Genomic DNA, 25493 nt, shown 5'->3' on the forward strand with positions numbered 1-25493 from the left:
ACAACACCTTCAGCCACCAGTAGAATGTAGCTTGTATATTTTGTGAAAGAAGGAAGGAAAAGAGAGAAGCAGCAACAGCAGCTCTAGATCCCAGATGATATAATAAGTGAAGAAAAGGAAGTATTGCTGACTTGGCTTCTGATCCTGGCACAGCGGGTCTGTCTCTCTGAGTTCTACGTAAGACAGAAATAGCTGCAGTCCTGTGAAGAATGGAAAAGTTCATGTGGTTAGTGGCACTTGTGAATTCCTTCATCTTCTGCAATGGTGAGTAAATGCAAATGCTTTTCATATTCAGGGAAAGTTACTCTACAGGTGCAGACATCCCCATGTGTGTTAGCTGATTGTTTGTATAGGTATGTTGTTGATGAAAGAATAAATATTAAAAACGCTGTGAAAACCAGAACCTTAGTTCTGCAGCTAATATACATTTACAGTCATTTTGCATCACATGCAACTGGGAGATGTTTTTGAGAATGTAACAAACAGCCCAGCATTAAGCAATTTGTCAGATGTAATGTGCCCAGAGTTAGAACAAAATAAGATTGTTCAGGATTCTGAGAGAGTTTCTTCTCTGGCATTTTAGTTTCTGAAAAGTTCATTGTATGGTTGGAATACATTCATTCTTTTGGAACGTAACAACTTTTCAGAATTGTGCTGATGGATATCGTAATTATAGTGCTGGCTAGAGCTGCACCCCTGGCTTACCTCCAGGCAGATTCTGATCTCCAGAACTCTGTTACGCTAGCTACACTCGTAACTGAGATCAGAATCTGAGCTGTCATTTTATGTAGTGCTGCAGTTTCAAATGAAATGTGCTCACATTTTACCAGTAAATCTGCACTGCATTAGGAAGAACTTGGAAAACAAGATAAGGGGGAAATGTTGATACTGCTTTGAAAGGTGTGTGTGGAAGCCCCGAGTTACTCTCATGTTTTAGGAAAGAATGTGGGGGAAGGCACCAGTCCTGGTTTGTGATGCAAAAGTAGAAGGTTAGATGTATGTGAACTCCTATTTCAGTTGCTTACTTGGAGTTCTGTTTGAAACTGAGTTAAAAAGAACAGGAGACTTTCAGAAAAGGGGACCAGGGGGACGAAAAGTAAAAGCTGGACTTTGAGGAACATTCTGAAGTCATTTGCTAATGAGCTTCAGCAGTTCTCTGAGTATTTATGAGGCTGAAATTTGGAGGGGCATCTGATAAACTGGAAGAGTGAGCCTAGATTCACAGAACTTGGAGATGAGATAAGAATTTTGGCTCCAAATGCAAACCTGCCCATAGTTTCGATTCAGTGCCCTGGTTGGGATTCGTCTTATAAAGATGCCCATGAACCAAGAAGACCAGATGCAGATCTGGACCACCCCAAAGAATTCTTGTCCCAGTTCACAGGTTTACTGTATGAGACCAGTGATTCAGGGAGCAATTTTATGGAAGGTGGGGGATTGGGAGAGGAGGAGGGGAGAGGGTCTAAAAGAGATTGTCCCACTGTTATGGAATGGTCTCGAAAATGAAAAGGTTTGAATATTTGTAGTATTCTAGAAGGTTAGCTAACCCATTCCTCTGACCAATGGAGGAATGTTCTCTAAAATACATTCTCTGTGGTTTTGACCAGTTTAGTTTTTAATCCCTCTAGCAATGGGAACCCCATCATTTCCCTTGGGAAGCTACAACCCAGTTAAACAGCTGTCACTGGTAGGAAATATTTCCTGTTCGAAAATGTTTCAGCTTCAGTTTTCTTTTGCTCTGTTTATCCCATTACAGCTAGTAGTCTCTTCTTTGGGATATAGTAATAGTATCACTCTGAAAAATGCAGCAAGCTCTGGGCTGAAACACAGCAGCTGTTTAACAGCACAAAGCAACAGTGCACAATCCAGGAACTATGGAGTAAAGGTTTCTAAGTTTCCAGTGAACTTTACCAGAAAGGGGGTAGGGTTGGGGCAAAGCACATAGGTTCCTTAAAATACAGCTAGGTAGGTAGGACAATGCAAGTTTTTTCATAAAAACGTGTCTCTTTACCAAGAGCAAAAGACCAGGTTACTGTTCCGTAAATCCCCAATATAGACTCGACTATTCTTGGAGCCTCCCAAATCTGACCCTGTTCAACTCATACAAGCTGAGGAGGTTACACTGCCAACTACTACTGAGCATACTGCAGGGCTGTTCTGTTCAGCATATATGTTATACTTCAGTGCTTCTGTTCCAACATGGTTATTTTCGTTCTGTCTTCCTTAAATCATATTTGTTTTTTGCTAGCTGACTCCCCTAAAAGGCCGAGCCCCCTTTGAGCCCAGCTGTGTCATTCTTCATTTCTAAGATAACTTGGCCTTTCAAAACATTTGGAATATATTGTATATATTTCACTCTGCTCCAGTTCACAGTATAAATAAAAGAACAAACCTCAAAGCTCACTTTTCAGCTAAGTTCTTCCCAGCTGGAAAAGGTTCCATTTAGAGCTACCATGCTTACCACTTCCTGTTTTCAAGTTTTCTGTTTGTATCCAGCTAGTTCCTGCGGTTCATTTGCTTCTTGTCATTTTTTTGGACAAAGTTTGGAGTATTTTCTTGTTGTTTTTTTGTTGTTGTTGCATTGTGTTCTGTTTAGGAGACTTTTCATAAAATTTCTGAAAATCAGTGTCAGAGATCTGGCCTTTGTGTGACCAGATTTGTAATTTCCTCACTCAATTCCAGGTCTCATTATTGCATTATTCAAAGCAAATCTTTTCTGAATCTGACACCAGGGCTTTCATTATGATTGAAGTAGACATAGTTCCCAAAGAATTCATCCCAGTCTTTGCATCTGCCCAGGCACATTATCTCTAATGTCGGCTTGTCTGAGATTTTTTATAACTGGTAGAGGACCCATGTCCTGCAGCCCAAACTCCATGAATACTCCCCGTCATATTGGTTGGTCTGGGATATCTGTGACTTGTAGGATGAGAGGGGAATTCGCTATCTGTGAGTTGTTCAATTTTGGCCTCTCTGGGGAGACTGCCAGCAAGTGGGCAAGAAGTGCTTATTGGCATGGCAATGATGGGGATGTGGTCACCTATGATAAGGAGTTGGCAGAGACCCACCACCAACTTTCACATAATGCAGGCCAAAGAACTGTCTAGTACCAAGAGCTTGATAATGACTCTCAGTGACATTGCCCTGGTCTAGATTACAACCAAGACTCTCCCTTTTAATCTTGCTTCTGCTCATTGTTCTAGTTTTTCCAATAATTCGCCAGAACTGATTCCTAGACATGGATATTCACAGTCCTCTGCTGCATGTATTAAAACGCCAGATCCTGAGCTGTTGTAAATCAGTGTAGCTTCATTGATCTCAGTAGAGTCATTTGTCTCATAGGGCTACACAGATTTATACCAGCTGAGAATCTGGTTCATTGTGTCTATTTGGTAGTTTGTTTGCACAACACAGATGGCTTCTATGCCTTTAATGCCTTAGACAGTGGACATTAGGATTTTAAAAGGCCAATGCTGAGAGAATACAAAATACTTTCATAGCTGTTCATAATTTCACAATATTCAAGGAAAACTACTGCAGGACTCTGGACAATATTTGAGAAATAAATGGAAATGCTCCAATGGAAACTTTAAGAGTTGTGAAACTTTCCATCTCTGTTTTCCAAGTTCCAGATTGAATATTGAGACAAAAGGGCAGGTTCTCACCTCAGGTATACTGGTGTAAATGCAGACTAAACTTACTACAGTCTGTAAAAGCAGCAAAAAATCCTGTGGCACCTTATAGACTAACAGAGGTTTTTGGAGCATGAGCTTTCGTGGGTGAATATGCACTTCGTCGGATGCATGTAGTTGAACTACATGCATCTGATGAAGTGGGTATTCACCCACGAAAGCTCATGCTCCAAAACGTCTGTTAGTCTATAAGGAGCCACAGGATTCTTTGCTGCTTTTACAGATCCAGACTAACACGGCTACCCCTCTGATACTACTACAGTCTGGATTTCCCTTGGTGTAACTAAATGCAGAATTTGGCCCTCAATATATTAAAGGCATTAGAGCAGTGGGGATGATTTTTTTCCCCTCCTTCCTCCCATATATGATGGACAGGTGTGCGTGAAGGGGTGGGAAAAGCACTGGCTAGTCATGCTGTGAAAGGAACGTGCATGGTAGAGTATTGGGGCACCAGATCCAATCAGAAAACTAAGGAACTCCTTGGAGCTGAAAGATCTAAAACAACCGTGTACTTAGAGGCAATATGAATATATAACCACAATCCTGGGAAAAGGAGGTAATGGTGCTCCTTTCTGTGGACTTGTGGTCAGCACAGCTGGGATGTTATATTCAGATCTATTACGTCTCCTTAGCAGAAAGGTATTGAAAATGGAAGACAGTTCAGAGAAGAGCAACAAAAATAACCAGGGAGCCGGAAGGATTGTTCAGACCCCTGGATGCAGTCAATGGTATGACTGACAGCCCTGGATTCAGATGGTAATAACAAATAGCACATATAAAATGGTCTGTGGCTTGGTGAGCTCAACCTGGTGGTCCATCCAGCATGGTTTGGTGTTGCTGATATTCTTTCCTCTTTTATTTCCATCTCTCATTTCCTGCTTTCTGCAGCCATGCTGGAACTGACAGGCACCCACGACACTGAAGGGACATGGAAGAGTTCCATCACCTTGCCATGTGTCTACGAGCCTTCCCAGGACTTTGTGCAGCAAACAGTCATTTGGACCCTGGTCCGAGATCAAAGCCCTGCTACCGTCTTTCGAAGGGATAGCTCTGGCGATCACATCCTGTTGTCACGGTACAGAGGTAGAGTCAGCGTCCCAAAATACAGGCCAGGGGATGTCTCTCTTGAAATTGAGAAACTTGAAGTAACGGACAGTGGACACTACACTTGCAAAGTCACCTGGAGAGGCCAGAACAACAGCCTGCTAATGAGGGAGAGAACCACTACAGTTAAGGTTGTTAAAGGTAAATCCAGTAATAAACCCTTGCACCTGTGTAACATTTGTCAGTCATAAAGCACTTGACTGAGCTGGCTGCAGATCTGGTGGGGATGGGGTTATGCAGAGGGGCTTCCATGCCACACTGACAGGGGGGGCTCTAGGGATTTCGCCGCCCCAAGCATGGCAGGCAGGCTGCCTCCAGTGGTTTACCTGCGGGAGGTCCACCGAAGCCGCAGGACCAGCGGACCATCCGCAGGCAAGCCGCGGAAGGCAGCCTGCCTGCCGCCCTTGCGGCACCGGCAGAGCACCCCCGTGGCTTGCCGTCTCAAGCACACGCTTGGCGTGCTGGGGCCTGGAGCCGTCCCTGCACACTGACTCCTCATATCCGCAGGGTTGGGGCCAGCATTTCCAATGAATTCTCGAGCTCCATACCTCTTCCTCACTGCTCTGGCAGCTAGGGTGACCAGATGTCTGGTTTTCGACTAGAATGCCCAGTCAAAAAGGGATCCTGGCAGGCCATTGACTGTCCCCTGACCCCCTCCCAGGCCCCTACCCCAGCCCCAGACCTGATTCCCCCTCCCGCCCTCCAAACCCCTTGATTCCAGCCGGGAGCACCCTCCTGCATCCTCCTGCCCTTCAAATCCCTTGATTCCAGCCTGGAGCACCCTCTTGCATCCCAAACCCCTCATCCCCTGCCCCACCCCGGAGCCCACACCTCCAGCTGGAGCTCTCACATTCCCCCACAGCCCAACCCTCTACCCCAGCCCAGAGCCCCCTCCTGCACTCCATACCCGCCAGCCCGGAGCCCCCTCCTGCACCCCAAATCCCTCATCCCCAGCCCCACATCACAGCCTGCACCCCCAGCCAAAGTCCAACCCCCCCCAGTACCCCAACCCCCTACCCCAGCCCGGAGCTCCCTCCCGCACCCTGAACCAGAGGCGCCAACTCCATGTGTGCTCTGGGGCTGGAGCAGCCATGGGGAAAAATTAGTGGGTGCTCTGCACCCACCGGCAGCCACGCTCCTCTCCCCACCCTGCCACCCCTCCTCACCTCCTCCTCCACCTTCTCCCCTGAGTGCGCCACGTCCCCACTTCTCCACCTACCTCCCAACTTGCCAGTGCCAAACAGCTGTTTGGCAGCATAGCAAGCTCCAGGAGAGATGAGGGAGGAGCAGGAATGTGGCGCAGTCAGGGGAGGAGGCGAGGCCAGGGCAAGGATTTGAGGAAGGAGTCGGAATAGGAGCAGGGAGGGGGTGGAGTTGGGATGGGAACTTTGGGGAAGGGGTTGGAATGGGGGCGGACAGGGGCAGGAGGAGGCAGGGCAGGGGTGGAGTTGCGGCAGGGCTGGAGGCAGAGGGGGGTCGAGCAGCCATCGGCGTGAGCAGAGGTCAACGCCTATGTCCTGAACCCCTCATTTATGGCAACACCCCAGAACCTGCACCCCCAGCCCAGAACCCACACCTCCTCTCACAGCCCAACCCCCTGCCTGAGCCAGGAGCCCCCTACCATACTCTCCCCAACCTTGGAGCCTCCTCCTGCACTCCAAATCCCTCATCCCTGGCCCCACACTGGAGCCGGCAACCCCAGCTGGAGCCCTCACCCCAGCCCCCTGAGGCAGCCCGATGAGGAATGAGGGTGGGAAGAGCGAGCAACAGAAGGAGAGGGATGGAGTGAGTGGGGGCGGGGCCTCAGAGAAGGGGCAGGCCATGGGCAGGGCCTCGGAAGTTGGGCAGAGGCAGGGCAAGCGTGTTCAGCTTTGTCTGAGTAGAAAGTTGGCAACCCTAACTGGCACTAGTCCCACCATAATGCGGGGGAATCAAGCCAGAGGATGGAATTCATGCCTGTGATGGTGCAGATCCCAGCTATGCTCTCTTCCCACTCCAGATCATCCCCAACAACAGCGTCCCCAGGAAAACTCTGATGGGTGTAGCTGTTCAGTACTGTGGAACACGAAGGTGTTAATAGCATGCCAGGTGTACTGTGATGCTGGGACAAGCCCTGAAGGCACTTCAGTGGCTTGGCCTTTTAGGAACTTGCCCTGCTGGGTACCAGCAACAAAGGGAAAGTTTGAAAATACTCTAGATACTAAGGCTTAACCAGTTCTAACTCAAAGTGAGGCTGTTCTTATGGTTGCAGGAGGTGGGGGAAGGGAATCAAATTGAGGGTTAGGACTCTTCAGGTCTACTGCCTGGGTTGCTCTCTCTAGTCCAGTCTTCTGGTCAAACCCACCAGAAGCTTGCAGGTTTCCTGGTCATGATCAGTTGGTGGTGTGTGTCCCACTGAGGCCCCTCAGCACCAGCTTTCTGCCCTGCCTTTTTTGCTGCCCCATAAGTTCTGTCCTATACAGACCTGCTCCAGCTGCAATGTCCAGCAGTCACCCCCTGTTCCACATGTGGTATCCCGGTTTCTGTGCAGCCTGCTCTGTACATAGTTCTTTGGCATTTCTCTTGGCCTCAGCCTTCCCTGCTGCTACTGGCCATGCCATCACCCCTTCTGCAGAAGGACCAGATAACTTCCTTGGCCATTTCTTTCAACAGAATTCCTGCCCCCTCCTCCTACCTGGCCTGTGGAAGATGAAGTGTGGTGAGGAGGTGGTTGACGGGAATGGGTAGTTCCCTGCTTGGCAGATTCTTCACAACTCCTTCCACAGGTGGTGAGCAAATATGAAAGGGCAGAGAGATGGCTCAGCATCTGCCAAAGAAAGCCTTCTGTGCTGGGGTATTCCTGGCAGCCATATTGCACTAGCATAGCTGGAGCAAAGCGGTCACCAGGCAACCAAGAACTGAGCAGGACATGAGCAGGCAATGAATTATGTCAATATGGCGAAAGGCCCAAACCCTGCATCTGAACAACATAAAATCCAGATCTGGCCTCATACTGTCCTCCAAATGTATAATAAATGCCCCCCCTCCACCCCAGTGTTGGGATAATTCAGACCTACATAGTTAAGAACTCTATAGCATTTGTCACCATATAATTCTGACAGGTTTCCAAGCCCCTCTTTTGTTTTATGTTCTGCCCCAGTCTCATATTCGGATACATACACTTTTGGCACAGTTGGCAATTTTGAAAAAAATAAAAAAAGGTCATGGGGAACCTTAGGGTTGCGTGTGTATGTTTACATGTTAAGGTTAGAAGAAAATAGGTTTTTTTAGACACTTTTAAAGAAACATAATTTTATAAACATTTTTAGGTAGTTTACAAAATAACATGGGTTCTGGCAAAGTGATGAAGAAAGGAAAAGTGTCCAAAAAGAGAGAGTTTTAAAATTGCAAAAAAGAGAAAAGTTTCTTAAATATGTTGACAAAGAGTCCTGTGACACCTTATAGACTAACAGACGTATTGGAGCATGAGCTTTCGTGGGTGAATACCCACTTCGTCGTTCACCTGACTAAGAGGGTATTCATCCACGAAAGCTTATGCTCCAATAGGTCTGTTAGTCTATAACAGGGGTCGGCAACCTTTCAGAAGTGGTGTGCCGAGTCTTCATTCATTCACTATAATTTTAGGTTTTGCATGCCAGTCATACATTTTAACGTTCTTAGAAGGTCTCTTTCTATAAGTCTATAGTATATAACTAAACTACTGCTGCATGTAATGTAAATAAGGTTTTTAAAATGTTTAAGAAGCTTCATTTAAAATTAAATAAAATGCAGAGCCCCCTGGACCAGTGGCCAGGACCCAGGCAGTGTGAGTGCCACTGAAAATCAGCTCGCGTGCCACCTTTGGCACCCATGCTTACCCCTGCTCTATCAGGTGCCACAGGACTCTGTTGCTTTTTACAGATCCAGACTAACATGGCTACCACTCTGATACTTAAATATCTTGAAATCTTTTCAGAGAAAAAAATATTTTATGCATTTTTAGAAATAAAGGTATTAAATATTAGTTTTTAGGAAAAAATATTGTTTATGCATTTGAGTTACGCTGGACAAAAGTGTGAAAAATAAATAATAAATAAAGAATAGAGCATGTATATTAGAGAAGATAAACAAGACACAAAGTGAGAGAGATCAACCAAAAAAAGCAAAAGTCTCTTAGCCTGCAAACATCTTCAGGTCTGTGAAATTAACTCAGAATGTCACAACTAAACACAAGGTGGAATAGATTGTGTAGCATGAGTAGCTAATACGTATTTCAAGGAACCAGATCTGTGTAGATCAAAAGCTTGTCTCTCTCAGTAACAGAAGTGGATCCTTTAAAAGATATTACCTCACTCACCTTGTCCCTCAGAATTGTTGGCATTTTTCTAGAAGTAGCTGCAGGAGTTAGATGGTTTTCTCTTCTCTCTGCCATGTGCTCAGTGCCAGAGGCCTTCTTGATGCTTTACTAAGAGGTGGGCAAACTACGGCCCGGGGGCCGCATCTAGCCCTTCAAACATTTTAATCTGGCCCTTGAGCTCCTGACAGGGAGCGGGGTCTGGAGCTTGCCCTGTTCCGCACGTGCTGTGGCTCCACATGGCTCCTGGAAGCCGCAGCATGTGCACCCTCTGGCTCCTATGCATAGGGCAGCCAGGGGGCTCTGCACGCTCCCCCTCCCCCAAGTGCCGCCCCTGCAGCTCCCATTGGCCAGGAACCACCATGTTCGTGGCCCGCCACATGATTTCTATACCCAGATGTGGCCCTTGGGCCAAAAAGTTTGCCCACCCATGCTTTACATCTTTCTCTCTCCCTTTATTTTTTCTTTTTCTGTAACAGGCTAAGATGCTTTTGCTTTTCTTAGCTGTTCTCTCTTACTTTGTGTCTTGTTTATTTTCTCTAAAAATGCATGCTCTGTTCTTTATTTCAAAAGGCACAGAGTTATTTTTCAGAGTTTATGGCAAAATAATATGAGTACATAAACAATATTTTCTTTTTAAATTAATATAATACTTTTCTTTAAAAAATGCGTAATTATTTTCTCTAAAAAGACCTGTTAACATATCTCTTTTTTGCAGTTTTAAAACTCTCTCTTTTCTAACATTTTTCCTTTCTCTATCACTTGGTGATAATCCACTTAAAATGCCTATAAAATGTGTGTTAATAAATTCTATTTTCTTCTAACCTTAACATGTTAAAACACACACACACACAGAGCCCTAATGTTCCCCATAAAAAATATTTTTTTTCAAAATGGCTGACTACTCCAAAAACATACTGGTCTAAATGTGAGACTGGAGGTAGGACATAAAACAGAAAAGGGGGCATGGAACCTTGTCAAAATTGTGTGGTGATGAATGCTACAGAGTTCTTAACTACTGACCCAAATCCCTTTCTCTCTGTCTTTCAGTTTCAGTGACTAAACCCATCATCAGAGCAGGCAATCTGGGATTCACTGTACCAAAAGGGGCTAGGACAAGCCTGACCTGCTCTGCCAATGGGTCCCCACCCATCACCTACAGATGGTTCAAGGGAGAGCCAGGAGGAAACACAGTGCTTGTGAGCAATCACGCCGTACTCATGTTTGATTCTCTGCAAACGTCTGACACGGGGAAATATTACTGTGAAGCAGAAAACAGAGCAAGCTCACAAGTCATGCAGCAGAGTGATGCAGTGCAGCTGACTGTGAGGGGTAAGTGCCCCCAAACTAGTGCCTGGTGGTCTCTGAGACACTCCCAGCTGCAGGATGATAATGAGGCAAATGGCTTAGAGGGTTTTAAAAAGGATTAGACATTTATAGTGACACTTGCTAGGTTAAAACACCAATGGCTGTCAATCCGCATGCTTTAGGATCACTCAGCTCACTGGCTGGGATCAGAGAAATGTCATGCCCTCCAATGATATAGTGTTGTACAATAAAGGGCATTATGGGAGGCTTCCAACTTCTCCCTAAAGATTTTGTATTTATCCAATTTGTAAATTGAAGGAGTAGCAGAATCTGACGTGTGGTCATTTCTCTCACAGACCTCACAAAACCAGCAACCACAGTACCCAGCTCTGAGAACAAGGCGAACACCACGGCCAAGCCTGTCTCAGAAAGAGGTGAGACCTGCTCAGCACTGAATCGGAAGCAGCTTGGAGACTGGACATGAAGTGATATTTTCATTGTAGTTGTATGTGAACGATAGAGAGGATGAACTGACTATGTGACATGTCCACTCATTTCCAGTCAGTTTTTAGCAGATGGTCTGTAGGCTGCTGAGGCATGTGGCTTGCTGGAAATGACCTCTGCTGCCGTAGGTGACTTCCAGCTCCACTCTCCCTTGTTCCTTGAGAGACATGCAGGGCCGGCTTTGGCAATTTCGCCGCCCCAAGCACCCAGGGCCGCAGGGGGCACTCTGCTGCTCGTCGGTCCCGCGGCTCTGGTGGACCTTCTGCAGGTGTGCCTGCGGATGCTCCACTGGAGCCACGGGACCAGCGGACCCTCCGCAGGCACACCTGAGGGAGGTCCACCGGAGCTGCCTGCCGCCCTTCCAGCAACTGGCAGAGCGCCCCCCATAGCATGCCGCCCTAAGCACGCTCTTGGTGCCCTGTGGCCTGGAGCCAGCCCTGGAGACATGGCCTCATGCAGCTGGACTGCTTGGTTACAGTCTCCATGGGATGGCAGCCATTCTAACACTTGGGGACATGCCCAGGGGAGTTATGGATTTCCTTAGCTCCATTTGGAACCGCAGAAGATAATCAGAGGCGTTAATCATGCCCCTATCACCCCAGTGATTTTGGGGGGCTCAAAGGTATCACAGCAGGGCCTTTCATTTTCTGTCCAGAAGGGATGGTCACCTTGGCAGGTACATGGACAGCACTGGCTCTAAAGGGTTTGTTTCACTGACTTATTAGGTTAAACAGTGAAATGCCCTCCAGTCCTGCAGCTGCTTCATAGACCAGAATCAGATTTCTTTCTGATGCTGAGTGACTCATAAACCATTATGATCACCTGAACCTTGCTTGATTTGCAGATCTGATCACAACAGCATTGGCAACTGAGAGTGACGTGCAAGTTGCAGAAACGGATGGCATGACAGTGGGTAAGGGGACACCTTTCAAGCCGCGGGCAGGGAGATCAAAGAGTCAAGCTGGAGTTCCTATGCTGACACCTGGCAGTAGATTTTGTTGCAGGGTGTAGCAGGGTGATCACCCCGCTCCGGCTTTGGAAGGGTAAAAGCAGCCCTGGAGAGGGCTGCAGCAGGGTAAGAGAGTGAGAGCAGCTGTGAGAAGCTGAGTGAGTCACTGACCACGCTGTGGCTGGCTTAATGAGGGCCCAGCTGGCCCTTATAAAAGAGTTGTGGGCCAGAAGCCAAAAGACAGTCTCTCTCTAGCTGTTGAGAGAGATGGGCCTGGCTGCTGGGAACTGAGCAGGGTACCTAAAGTGGAGAAGAGCTGGGGAAAAGCCAGAGGAGCTCGGGAGCTTGAGCCTGGAAAACCCCCAGGCCGCAGGCCTTGTTAAAGGCCAAGAAGGGTACTGAGGTTGCAGAGGGGCAGCCCAAGACTAGGCAGAGGCAGCAGGTCCAAATCCTTCTTGGTGTCCCTAGCCTCTGTTTGTGAGAGGGTGGAGATGGATGGCAGGAGAGAGATCACTTCATCATTACCCAGGGCCGGTGCAACCATTTAGGCAACCTATGCTGTCACCTAGGGTGCTGGGATTTGGGGGATGCCATTTTCTTCGGCAGTAACCGGGGCGGCCAGATCTTCAGCTGCCCCAGTCACCGCCGGCATTTAGGCAGAGGGAGCTGGGGCAGGGGAGCACAGGGAGGGCCACCTGCAGCAAGTAAGGGGTGGGGGCGCAGCACGCAGGGGAACTCCCCACCCCAGCTCACCCTGCCCCACCTCCTCCCCGAGCACGTTGTGGCCGCTTCACTTCTCCCACTGATTGGTGCCGAAAGCCTGGGAGGCGGCAGAAGTGAAGCAGCGACTGCATGCTCGGGGAGGAGGTGGGGCAGGGGTGAGCTGCTTCACTTCTCCCGCCTCCCAGGCTTGTGGCGCCAATCAGCTTAGGCGCCGCAAGCCTGGGAGGGGGAAGAAGTGAAGCAGCGATGGCGTGCTCGGGGTGCTCGTGCTCGGAGCAGGGGTGAGCTGGGGCAGGAGGAAGTGCCTCAAGGCAGAGGGTGGGGAGTGGGGGGGGTGCCTCAGGCTAGAGGGGAGGAACCTCAGGGCGGGGGGTGGGGGGTGCAAGGTGGAAGTTTCACCTAGGGCGCAAAACATCCTTGCACCGGCCCTGTCATTACCTGTTAGGTTCACTCCCTCTGGGACACCTGGCATTGGCCACTGTTAGTAGACAGGATACTGGGCTGGATGGACCTTTGGTCTGACCCAGTATGACCATTCTTACGTTCACCTCCTTCCCAGCTTCCAGTCCTTGTGGGTTTGTCCGAATCCTAATGTTTGCTCTGAGTTTCAGGATTCAAATGTACTGAAAATCTCAAAGTTAAAGTCAGCTGGAACTGTCATGATTTACCTAGTTTTTCAGTGAAACAGTAGATATTGTGATTTTTGCGACAAATCCCAGCATGTCTCAAAATGTTTGTGAACCATGGTGACTCTTTGGATGAAATGAGCTGAAACTAGAGTTTTAATGAGATCCCAAACCAGATGAGTTTCATATGATTTGGTGTTTGGATGTGAACGTTTTGCACAGTTCTGCTCCGCACAGCTCCTACTTTCTCAGTCAGCTGGGGCTTCCTTTCATCTCTGAATGGAGATGCTGACCATAAACCACAATGGACCCCAATATCACAGCAAAAGGCAAGTGCAAGAACTCCAGCTGTGAGACAATAGATTTGACTGATCTACTACCTCTGCTCTGAGCCCCTTTGTCCCAGCTGGCTGACTCAGTATGAGGAAGGGAAACAAACAAAAACCACATAATAACCCAGGCCTCAGTCAGTACATTCAGCTCCCAAGGGAAAGGTCCATCATCGTGGTTTGTCTGTTTTTAGACTCATAGACTTCAAGGTCAGAAGGAACCATTATGATCATCTAGTCTGACCTCCTGCACAATGCAGGCCACAGAATCTCACCCATCCACTTCTATAACAAACCCCTAACCTGAGTTATTGAAGTCCTCAGATTGTGGTTTGAAGACCTCAAGCTGCAGAGAATCCTCCAGCAAGCGACCCATGCCCCATGCTGCAGAGGAAGGCAAAAAACCTCCAGGGCCTCTGTCAATCTGCCCTGGAGGAAAATTCCTTCCCGACCCCAAATATGGCGATGCGTTAAACCCTGAGCATGTGGCAAGACTCACCAGCCAGCACCCAGGAAAGAATTGCTTCTAGTAAACTCAGATCCCATCCCATCTAACATCATCACAGACCACGTTGCATACTTACCCACTGTAATCAGAAGTCAATTGCCAAATTAATTGCCAAAATTAGGCTATCCCATCATACCATCCCCTCCATAAATTTATCAAGCTTAGTCTTAAAGCCAGATATGTCTTGTTTCCCCCTACTCCCCATGGAATAGCTGTTTCAGGACCTTCAATAGACTCATAGACTCTAGACTCGTAGGTCAGGAAGGGCAATTATGTCATCTAGTCTGACCTCCTGCACAAAGCAGGCCACAGAACCCTACCCATCCACTTTATAACAACCCCTAACACATGACTGAGGTTTATTGAGTCCTCAAATTGTGGTTTGAAGACCGCTCAAGCTGCAGAGAATTCACTCCTCTATGGTTAGAAACCTTCATCTAATTTCAAGTTAAACTTCCTATGTCCAGTTTATATCCATTTGTTCTTGTGTCCACGATTGGTACTAAGCTATAATAATTCCTCACCCTCCCTGCTATTTATCCTTCTGATATATTATAAAGAGAATCATATCTCCTTCAGCCTTCTTTTGGTTAGGCTAACAAGCCAAGCTCTTTGGGTCTCCTTTCAGTAAGACAGGTTTTCCATTCCTCGATCATCCTAGTAGCCCGTCTCTGAACGCTGTTCCAGTTTGAATTCATCCTTCTTAAACACGGCAGACCAGACTGCACACAGTAATTTCCAGAATGGAGTCTCACCAGTGCCTTATATAACAGCACTAACACCTCCTTATCTTTGCTGGAAATGCCTCACCTTGATGCATCCTAAAACTGCTATTAACTTTTTTAATGGCTATATCACCATTGGCGGCTCATAGTCATCCCTGTGATCAACCAATACTCTGAGGTTTTTCTCCTCCCTCTGTTATTTGCAACTGATGTGTCCCCAATTTATAAACTAAATCTTGTTTTAATCCTAAATGCATGACCCTTGCACTTTTCAACTATTAATTTCATCCTATACTATTAGTCCAGTTACAAGGTCATCCAGATCTTCTGTATATATATCCGGGTCCCTTCTCTGTGTTAGCAATACCTCCCAGCTTTGTGTCATCCGCAAACTTTATTAGCACATTCCCGCTTTTTGTGCCAAGGTCAGTAATAAAAAGGTTAAATAACATTGGTCCCAAAACTGATCCCTGAAGAACTCCACTAGTAACCTCCTTCCAGCCTTTATTAATTACAAAGCAGAACTGCTTCCTTGCTTGAAACCTCAGCTTATGCTGTTTTGATCTAGGCCCCCGGAGGACCGGCCTGCCTCTGTATCTCATCATCCTGATCGTTGTGATCTGTGTGGCTGTGGTTTTTGTTATCGTCACTGTCATCTTGTGCAGGAGAAAGATCAAGGAGGGTGAGTGGGGTGTGCTGAGGAAGCTCAGGGCTGCTCTGAGTGTTCAGGCTGGCTCTACTACTGAGGATTTCTGGGGGAGGGGGCCAATATTCTGCCAACAGACAGCAAAGGCAGTTTTGAGATCTGCTTTAAAAACCTTAAGATGTTTGCTCAAAGTGTTTGACAGAAATGTGGTCTGAGGTCATGGGGGAGATGTGTGCACAGGTGGAGGATGGGATGGGGAGTGTTCTCTTGGATATATGTGATTTCTCCGAAGTTTAGGTGTAACTCACTCCAGATAAATGAGGTCTTCCCAGCAGGCCAGTAGTCACATTGCACTCCCACAGGCTACTCACTGGCCTAGTTTACATATATGGAAATTCATTAAGAAGAAATAATATTCTAAGCAGCTTTCCTCCATCCAGCATATAGACTAGAAGGAATGAGCTGGTCCCCAATTAGAATACTGATGCAATACAACGAAAGGAAAATGAGTCACTTCTCATATATGAACACAAGGGGGCAGGCATGTTCTATCAAGGAAGGGAATGGACAGGGTAAGCATAATCACGGTGCCTGCCTTCCTAGATTTCCTATGAGCACTGAACAGGGTACTCTGCCTATCCATTGCAGGACTGTGAATGCACATCTTGCAAGTGTGTGCTCCAGAGATGGTTGCTAGGAAATCAGCACGGTTCCATTCTCTAAAAGCAGCCTCCAGTTGACTCCAATACTCAGCACATCTCCTACTGACTATAGAACTTGAGTAGGTGACTCGTAGCTGAGACCAGATCAGCATGGATCCTACTGGTGATTCAGGGGGAAACCGTTTCTTCTTGCCTCACTTGGTGGAGCCATTGCCTGCATACAAGAGACCAAGAGAGGTCATGTGCCAGACACAGAGAATCTGGGCCCCAGATAACCAGTCACCAGAGGCTAAATCCACTTTAGTGTCTGCTCCTTAGCTGGGCAGGCACGATACATCCAGTCCCAATAGTAAGAGCTTTCTGCTGTTCATTTCAGAAATGGGAATTTCAAAGCCAGATAGTTATGAATATATAATTGTTGTACAGGAATATCAGCCAGGGAAGAGCAGCAAAATGTAGTGGACTGAACACAAGGCTGGGAGGTGAGAACTCCTGGTTTCTAATCCCAGCTCAGCTGTGACTTTCAGCTGGTCATTAACCACTCCATGCCTCCATTTTCCCATCTGTAAAATGGTAACAAAAAACTTACTTAGCAGGGTGCTTGAGTGGATTTATTAATGTCTGTATAGTACTATAAAAACTTTATACAGTGCTATGTAAGTGCCATTTATCATTATTAAACCGTTCAATGAGCACATTTTTTAAATAAAACTGATTTTCTCTGTAGGGTAATAAAATGCAGCATTTTCATATTTGTGTTTTTATTCTTTTTTTTCAGAGAATCCATATGAAGTAACATAGTGAGTAAGATTCATCACCTGTCATGCTGAGGGAACTTCTGGGGTTGTAATATTGATTTCTGTGGCAGGAAAACTATTTGCCAAGTGAAGAATGAATGTCCTCTTTGGTTATACAGGAGGAGAGGTTTGAATAGCTTAATGGTGTATGTGATTGACAGCATGAAGGTTTAGTTATTCACACAGGGGACAGCGATGGAAATGTTCTTGAATGATATCTTAGAACCACACCAAAATTAGAGTTGGAAAAGACCTATTGTATTCTCTGTTCCTTCACCAAAGAGACCAGTGCATGATTTTCCAGTGAATTCCCAGTGTTTGGTCCAGAATCTAAAGATCAGGAATTTCTAGCTCTTCCCTTGGGATAGTATCCCAGTTGAATGGGTCTCCCAGTTGAGAACCATTTCCTGATGTTCATCCAAACTGTCCTTTGCTGAACCTCCTTCCATTACTCCCTGGTATTTCTTCCTGGAAATTTGAATCCCTGTGTCCTACTCTTCCATTTACTAACACACAAGACAAGCTGCCAATTTAAAGGCCCCGACAATAAAAACAACACGTACGGTGGGAGCTACTTATCCAGATGCCAATGAAAGTGATCATAAGAGTGTGTGTTGCAGTGTGATATTCTGCCAATGAAATATGTCCAGGTGCTATTCTATCAGTGAAGTTTGTACAGCAGTATGTTAAAATAAGGTCTAACTCTGACCAGTATTGTCCACTGCATGCTGGGACTGCTCTTCATTGGTTGCATCTTCACTGCAAGGTGTGGCCAGCCACAGACCACCTTGGAGAACTTTATCAGCTACAGTTGGTCCATGGGTTGCAATTTGTCCACTATTTGTTTTATCGTTTATTCTCCAACAGCCAAATTCCCCACCGGCGTAGCCCCATTGAGATCAGTATGGTAATGTCAGCTAACGATGAAGCCAAATTCTCTACTGATTGTTCTTGGTTACCTCTTTTTTGTATGCGACTCTCTCATCATTGTTGCGTGTCTCTTTAAGCCTACTTGCACAGCCTCCCATAATGTCCCTGGATGAGTATCAGGAGTCTTGTTATTCCACAGCTAATATTCCTCTGTCATTCAAAAGCAGAGGACCAGAGCCTGATCTCAAATACCCTACTGCAAATCCAGAGTCACTCCACTGAAGTTATGGAATGACTCTGGATTTACCCTGCTTGGTTTAAATGAGATCAGAATCTGAAAATGTCGAGTCGCCCCTGGCTCCTTCCTCCCATTAATGTTGGACTTTTGTTTCAGTCAAAACACAAGGAATGACACGAGAAGACAGACTTGTTCAGGAGTCAATGGCAAATGGAAGTATGAGGAGGGAAAACCCACAGTCGAAAACAACTTCATGACACAGCCTGTGAAAGAGAATGAATATGAGACAATAAGCATAAAGGAAAACATTGAATGCAAGATCCTTGTGAACGCAATGGAATCTGAATATGAAGTGGGCGATGTTCAGTAGGAACCAGCATTTTCATGCAAGCAGGAGTGCAGAAGATAGAGCTGGAGAGCTTGAACGGTGACCCTTCACCAAGGGAAACCCTCCTTCCCGTCTGTTTTCTCCTCTTATAAATATTCTAAACTCCTTCCTTTATTTGTTCAAGGGGAACTGTGTCACCTTCTGCTTCTTCAGCAAATTAAGCTCTGGCCTTTGTTGCAGAAACCCTCAGCAAAGCAGTTATCTAACTGATTTATGCAGTGATTAATTTGTGAGCATCCTGGGGGACAGGAGTCAGGGCTCCACAAAAGTCTTGAAGCTGCAGATCAAGGTAAATAGTGGATTGTAACATACCTAACAAATGATAATTAAAACAATAAAAAGATCCATAACGATAAGTGTACATTCCCTGGCTAGAAAGGTACTGAATGCTTAGGCCCAGGGAACTTTATTAAAAGGCGGAAAGTTCTCTGGCTTCCTCCACTGCAATTAAACCACTGATTTTACATCTTATTTGCACTCAGGTCTTCTCCCCAGGATTTGGGGTGGGGTGGTAGAGGAACCGTAAGGGTTTGGTTGATGTCCAGGGTGTGTTAAATTGGAGGAAGGCATCTTTCTTTCTTGCCTCTCTTCTGGAAAATCAGAGTTGCTGTTGGGGAAAACACTACAGCTTGACTTTAGGGTGGGGGGAATAGGAACACAATATAATAGGAATGTTGCAGAAGTTTGTCATCCTGAGTCAGAGCTTAGAGGGGAAAGAAAGGAGTAGTCTAGTGATATGAGCAATGGTTTGGGAACCAGAATCTCCTGAGTTTTAATACAGACTCTGACACTGGCTCACTGTGTAGCCTTTGGCATGTGTCTCAATCTGTCTGCTTCACTTATTTATCTGTGTAATGGAGATATTAATACTGACCTATCTCACAGGGATGTTGTGAGGCTTTCATGTTGTAAAGTGCCTTGAACATAGCAAGTGCTTGATAAGTGCTGAGTATTTTAATATTCTCCCATGGTAATTGCAAAGGGGTCTCAAGGAGTCTATTGAATCTTGACTCTGACCACTTTGGTCTTTCATCATCCAATGCATGCTCATTCTGTTTCCTGCAATTTGTTCCCCTTGCTCTCTTGTCTGATGTAACTCTGCAGAGTGATTTGGGAATGCCCTACTCAAAATAAAGTTAGATGGCATTTTCACAGTCACTTGTGCAGTTTCTTCACACAAGTTTTCACAGACATGCAGCTTGCCTGCCGTTGTAGTGACAGCACAAGAGCATGTGAGAGTTTGGGTCCTAAAGGTTAGCTCACAGCTGCTTACTCTAATGACACAAACAAGGTTTTGCTATTTTGTGCTGCTGTCAGACCTGCTGAGCCAGGGTCAGATCTCCTCTTAATTATACCATTGCAACTCCACTGAGAATACATTGCAGCTGTGCACACAGAAATGGTCCTGTGCAAAGATAGGGCAATGCTGGCTGGCCCACACCACTGCTTCCATCTGCTGACCAGGAGCAGCTGCAGCCCAAAAAGGAAGATGATTTCTCTCCTGAGCTGTAAAGAAAAACCAGCCAACCACCCACCAATCCAGTAACCATCGTTTAGTACCCCCTGTGGAGTAGGTTAAAAAAGACAAGAGTATTTCGCTCTCCCACACACACACACATTAAAAGAAATTAATGTTTTGCTTCAGTTGAAATTTTTAGTGGAAATTATTGGTTTTTTAAAATGAAAAATTTTGCAAACATTTTCAATTTAAAAAAAATTCAAAAGATTGTTTCACTTTGTGGGGAAAACATACTTTCTCTCACTTCATTACTTTTTCTACTAATAAAAGAAGGAGAAAGTTAATGAAAAAGAGGCCACTGGAAAAGCTGAGGAAAAAGTAAAATAAAATGGAATTTTTGTTCTAATTTTTTCTCATTCCCCACCCACATCCTCCTGCTTTCCAATGGAAAAAAGTCAGAAAGGGAGAGAAAATGACTATTTCCCCTCAAAACAAAAACTTATTTTAAAAAAGAAAAAAATTAAATATTTTATTTCTAATTTTTTCATTAGAAAACAAACAAAAAAATAACCAAACCTCAGTGAAAAAATATTGCAAAATATTTTTGTTTCCCCTGAGAAAAACTTTAATGGAGAATTTTCAACTAGCTGAGAAGCCCAGGGCTTATCTCCAGTAACATCTTCCACCTCACCTCCCTTCCCCTTTCCTTTCCAAATCAATTATGTCTCACCCATTCTGAATGGGGTTTCTTCCATAAGACAAATGGAGGGTGTTCTACCTGTCAATGGAGGTCATTGCTTTTATTTTAGTAACCCTTGATTTGAATCCTACCTGGTGCTGCTCTCCGGGTCCTGATTTACACCAGTCAGGTAGATAGAACCTGGGTGGATCTTGAAATCTCAGAGCGTAAGAAGAGAGAGAGGGAGGAAAAGTGGGGGCAGATGGGACTGGGAAAAAGCTTTATCTTATTTCTCCTTGCGGTAACCTTTTCTTGTTCAGGCCACTAGGAGTCCCTGTTTAGCCACACAACTACTCGACCTGGAAGCCTGAACAGTTGCCTCCTTCATCACCCTTATAAAAATGACCTTAAAGGGGTGTGAGTGATGGAGGGAATTGGCAGTGCAAGTAAAGAGCTTTTCTCTTCAGGGACACTGGTTCAAATCCAGGAGGACATCACAAAATCCACCAACACAACTGACAATCTCAAGAGCAATGGATGAAGTGGGGAGCAGAGGAAAAATACACTGGGAAGTGTTACATCAGCTTAACTAAATTATGTGAATGGTGTCCAGATAATATGGTGATCAGTGCCTTAGAAATGAATATGGTAAATAAATGAATTGATCATGTCAGCAGAAAGGCCCAGGAGTGATAGAACATCACCTATTCATCCCTAAAGAGGGTAGGAGGCCCTGTAGCTGGGAGCTTATAATGATATTGCCTGAGCTGTACCTAGTCTTCAGATCAGCAGGGGCCTTCATCAAACCCAAATGTAGCTGTCTAACTGGGGTCAGTCACACAGCCCTCTGTTTCTCAGTCAGAACTCCCAATGGGCATTGCTATTGGGAGACAGAAGTGCGACTACTGCCAAAGGAGGAGGCCTGTTCATGTTACTTTTACTATTCAAAACCTAAGTATGTTAAGTAGTCACAACAGACCACTACCAAACACATGTCAAAGTGTCCGAGTGGGATATGGAATCTTTCTCTCCTAGGGCAGTAGCTCAAATATACATTTATGTGGCTAGAATAAAGACTCCACTTTAATTTGACTGACTTCTTTCAACTTCAGTCACTGTACAATGTGCTCCTCATTCAGTCCCAAGGCCTCTTTGCACTCCAAAGACTCTATGAGTGAGAAGAGCCCTCTAAAAAAGTGCTAGGATCCAGTTGCCCTGTGTGTGCAATTACTATGCTTGAACCTTAGATACTGTAACCAAACTGTGCCAGCAGGTGGTAGGGTGACCAGATGTCCCAATTTTATAGGGACAGTCGTGATTTTGGAGTCTTTTTGTTATATAGTTTCCTATTCTCCACCCCCACCCCATCCTGATTTTTCACACTTGCTATCTGGTCACCCTAGCAGGTGGTGATTCTGCAAAGCTGCTCCTTGCTTATGTTTGATTTGCTGTATCCCAGTATTACCACCCCCAAGCATTCAACAATCATGAGTCAGTCCCCAAAAATCAGACCATCTTAAAAACATGAGATTCTTTAAAAACAATATATTTTGAGTTCCTTTTATGTGTCGCCTGCCTTTTGAAGCTTTAGGGTTCAAGTGTTCAAGGTTTCTCTGTAACCATGAGGATTAGAAACTTACTTTTTAAAAAAAAAAATGAAAGCTGAGATTCTCATGCAATCACTTGATTCCAGAAGCTGGAGCTTTAAGAAAGACACCAATGAGAATCATGAGAGTTGGTAACACTGTATCCCCAAGAGTATCACCTATTTACTACATCTGCTTCCAGGTCCTCTGGGTCATCCCTATGACACCTTAGTGCTTCCCGCAACAAACGGACTCTACCGGTCTGCCTGCTTTCATGGGTTGGTCAATTGGCTGTGAGGTCACTTGTGGGGGATACAGAGTGGAGATAAGCTATGGATGGCACTGGTGTGTTGCTAGACTGTATCACTACTTAGCAAAGCTTCCTCTGTCCCAAAGCAATGTCTTTCCCTTTTGGGCTGCTTTTCTCCCCAACTACACAACTGCCAGAACCTTTTCCCCACTAGTTCCCCAGCCTGACCATAAAAATGCCCATGGAAACAATTAGCTCTCAGTACAGCTGAACTAGAACACCAAATCCAACCTGCCTGTCCACCCCAGCTTTTGTCACAAATTATGGACAATTCAGATCCTTTGTGACCCAGGCCCATCCCTGCAGCTGGCCAACTCAGAACCCCAATTCTGCACACCCCAGAGCTCACTGAGGATCTTCCACTTCTGATTGGATTGTGGATCTGGTCTGCACAACTTGGCTTATCTGTCATTCATGGGATACATACCTGGGAAATAGGCAATTTTCTAAGGGTTAATAAAGAGACCTGTATCATCAGTCTGTGTTCCCCCTGCCTCCCATTTCTGCCTCATCTACTCAGACAGGGAAGGGGTTAAAAGCTGTAGCAGGGTTGGGCTGCAATCAACTGCAGCTGGGTTTGGTGGGGGTGTGGCCGTAAAAGCTGAGGCAAGGCAGGCAGTAGGTTTTGCAGGACAGATTGAGTAAGAGGAGGTTTTTGGAGAAAAGAGTAGAGCCTTTTGCAAGCCTGTGATAGGAAAAGAAGAGGAAGCTCAGAGAGGGAAATGAGGTCCTCTGAAGCAAAAATTCAAATAGATTTCTCTCTACTCGCCTTTGAGGTTCTGTCAGGCCCTGGGGGTAGAGTAGGCACTGACCCTTGTCATGAAAGTAATCATGGGAAGGGGAGGCTGTTCATGACAGCCCTATGAGAAAGGAACAGGTTTAGTAAGTTATGAAGGAAGGGTCTTAGGTTATTAGCCTAAAGCCAAGCTACTCTGCTTGTTTCTTATGGAGAAGTAAGAACACACTTCCACCTGCCCATCCTGCCCTGAGAGCTTAGGGGCCTGTTTGTTCTAGCCCTTCCTGATGAGTTTATTGTTTTAAATAAACCTGCTGGATCCTTGAGACTGCAGATGTTTGACCCACTTTGCCAGCACCTCATATGCCCTAGCAGTACCGCCAGCTTGAAGCATCAAAAAATCATGAGATGGGCTTAAAAAAGGGATTCTATTTTATTTTTTTACAAATAGTTAATGCTGGGTTCTTTTTATCTGCTTTCTGGTTTCTGAGCATTCAGGGTGCCCTCACTTCATGTTTTCAAGTTACTTTTGTTAATGAAAGCAGAATCTCTTGATTCCAGAAGCTGGGGTGCTAAGAAATGGGCTTCAAAAAAAGTCATGAGTGTTGGCAACATTTGTCATGTAATATATAAATGGACTGCCTCCCTTATCTGCAGTTACTCCTTTAATCTGCCCCAGTGAATTTAAAGATCTCTGGCAAAAAACAAATGGGAGGAACATTCCTTCCTGGAAGGGTGTGTGAAGCCCTGTTCTTAGCTCCCTGTCTCAGCCGTATGTGCTGCTTCCTGTATTATGCTCTTGACTCAATCGCTTTGTCTCTGTCTTTGTTTCTTCCCTACTGCTTGTTTACTTGAGTTTACATGCTGAGCTGCTCACCAGCAATCTGCCTGAGCGCATGAAGGTGCTTCAGACTCTGCCCCCTTCCCTCCTGCCTCCAACACTAGCCTGTGGCTTGACATTACTTATATGCTACTCTTATGTGAAACAAGTGCCTTAAATGCTTTTATACCTAACAATAGTATCTGCAGAGGTGATAGCAAGTGCAACATTTCTGGGGCTGTCAGTCCTCATGTGTCCGGGCACTAATTGATCAACGGGCAGGGACAGGAAGAAATATCTTTTCTCCCACTTTTCCTGGAACAGTATTGTATAATGAGGGGATCTGTGGGTGCTCACACCGCCTCTAAAGTTTCTGGCCACTATCAGAGACAGAGTAATGGACTAAACAGCTCATGGTTCTGTTCCAGTAGGGCAGTGTGCGCATCCTTTCTGAGGGTTGAAGCAATTGTAAGGGTCTGATTCCATTTGAACAGTATTGCAGCTAAGGGGGACAATCTCCACTTGCTGTGCTGGGGTGTAGTTCTGTGCCACTAACTGAGAAATAAGCCTCGTATTGTTTAATAGCTCTCAGGGTCTGTCCATGCTTCCGTGGTAACCACTGGAGAAGCTTTGTATCAACAAGTGACACACAGGAGCTGTGCACCACTGGAAATAAAGAAAAGGGAATATTCCTCAGCGGCACCTGGAGAAAATTCACTGCTGCACCTGTGGCTACTTTGCACCAGCTGGTGCATGGAGGCTGCTAAGGGGCCACACGGCCCACAATTTTGATTCCCCCCAGCAAAAGAACATCAGCTCTGTGCTGCCCCTGCAGAAACCATGGTGCAAAGGATAGGGTGGGAGCAGAATGGAGGAAGAAACTGAAGAGGGGCTGAGACAGGTCCAGAGCAGGCCTGGCTGGAGTGCTCTGATTGTCCCTGACTGCTACATGTTCCGGCAGCCCCAGGGATGCCCTTACCTATGCTTTGGTCCCCTCCCCAAAAGCACCAAGCAGCTTCCTTTCTGGCCCTGCACTGTTGCTTCCCTCTATACTGTGGGCTTGTGATTTCTGGAAGGGAGAAGCCAGCCAGAACAGGACATTTCCCCTTGAAAGTCAAAAGGGTTTGCAGGGGTGGCCAGGGGGAGGGTTGTTTCTCCAGATAACCGGGGAACTTCTCCTTTCTTTGCACTGGTCACTCACCTGATGATCTGACTAATACAGTCAACTCCAGAATCTGAGCCAAAGGAGAGAGAAAAACCGCAGCTTCCTCTGTGAAACTGCTCTGTGTACAAGATGTACAATACTTGACAGCAGTGGTTAACATGTCATGAACCAAATTCTGCCTTTGGTTGTATCTGGGCAACACCATTGACTTGATATCAGTGCCACTGCAAGGGTGGGATTCAGGGCAGACTATATTCATGGAACTATGAGGCAAAGTGGGGCTGTGATGCAGACATTTAAGCCAGTATTTTCAGAGAGGATTTGCTAATTTGGGGT

The 25493-nt window shown here is 45.9% G+C and overlaps 1 protein-coding gene across 1 annotated transcript; it reads left to right on the forward strand.

The window, feature by feature from the left end:
- The first annotated feature begins 128 nt into the window (after positions 1–128).
- On the forward strand, positions 129–19556 carry VSIG4 (V-set and immunoglobulin domain containing 4). Its single transcript, XM_032765905.2, has 7 exons — positions 129–264; positions 4581–4937; positions 10180–10461; positions 10794–10871; positions 15370–15483; positions 16888–16909; positions 18171–19556. Exons 1-7 carry the CDS (start codon positions 210–212, stop codon positions 18382–18384), a joined length of 1122 nt encoding a protein of 373 aa, XP_032621796.1. The 5' UTR covers positions 129–209; the 3' UTR covers positions 18385–19556.
- Positions 19557–25493: the final 5937 nt, after the last annotated feature.

The sequence above is a fragment of the Chelonoidis abingdonii genome, chromosome 8, assembly GCF_003597395.2.
Source record: "Chelonoidis abingdonii isolate Lonesome George chromosome 8, CheloAbing_2.0, whole genome shotgun sequence".
Lineage (NCBI taxonomy): Eukaryota > Metazoa > Chordata > Testudines > Testudinidae > Chelonoidis > Chelonoidis abingdonii.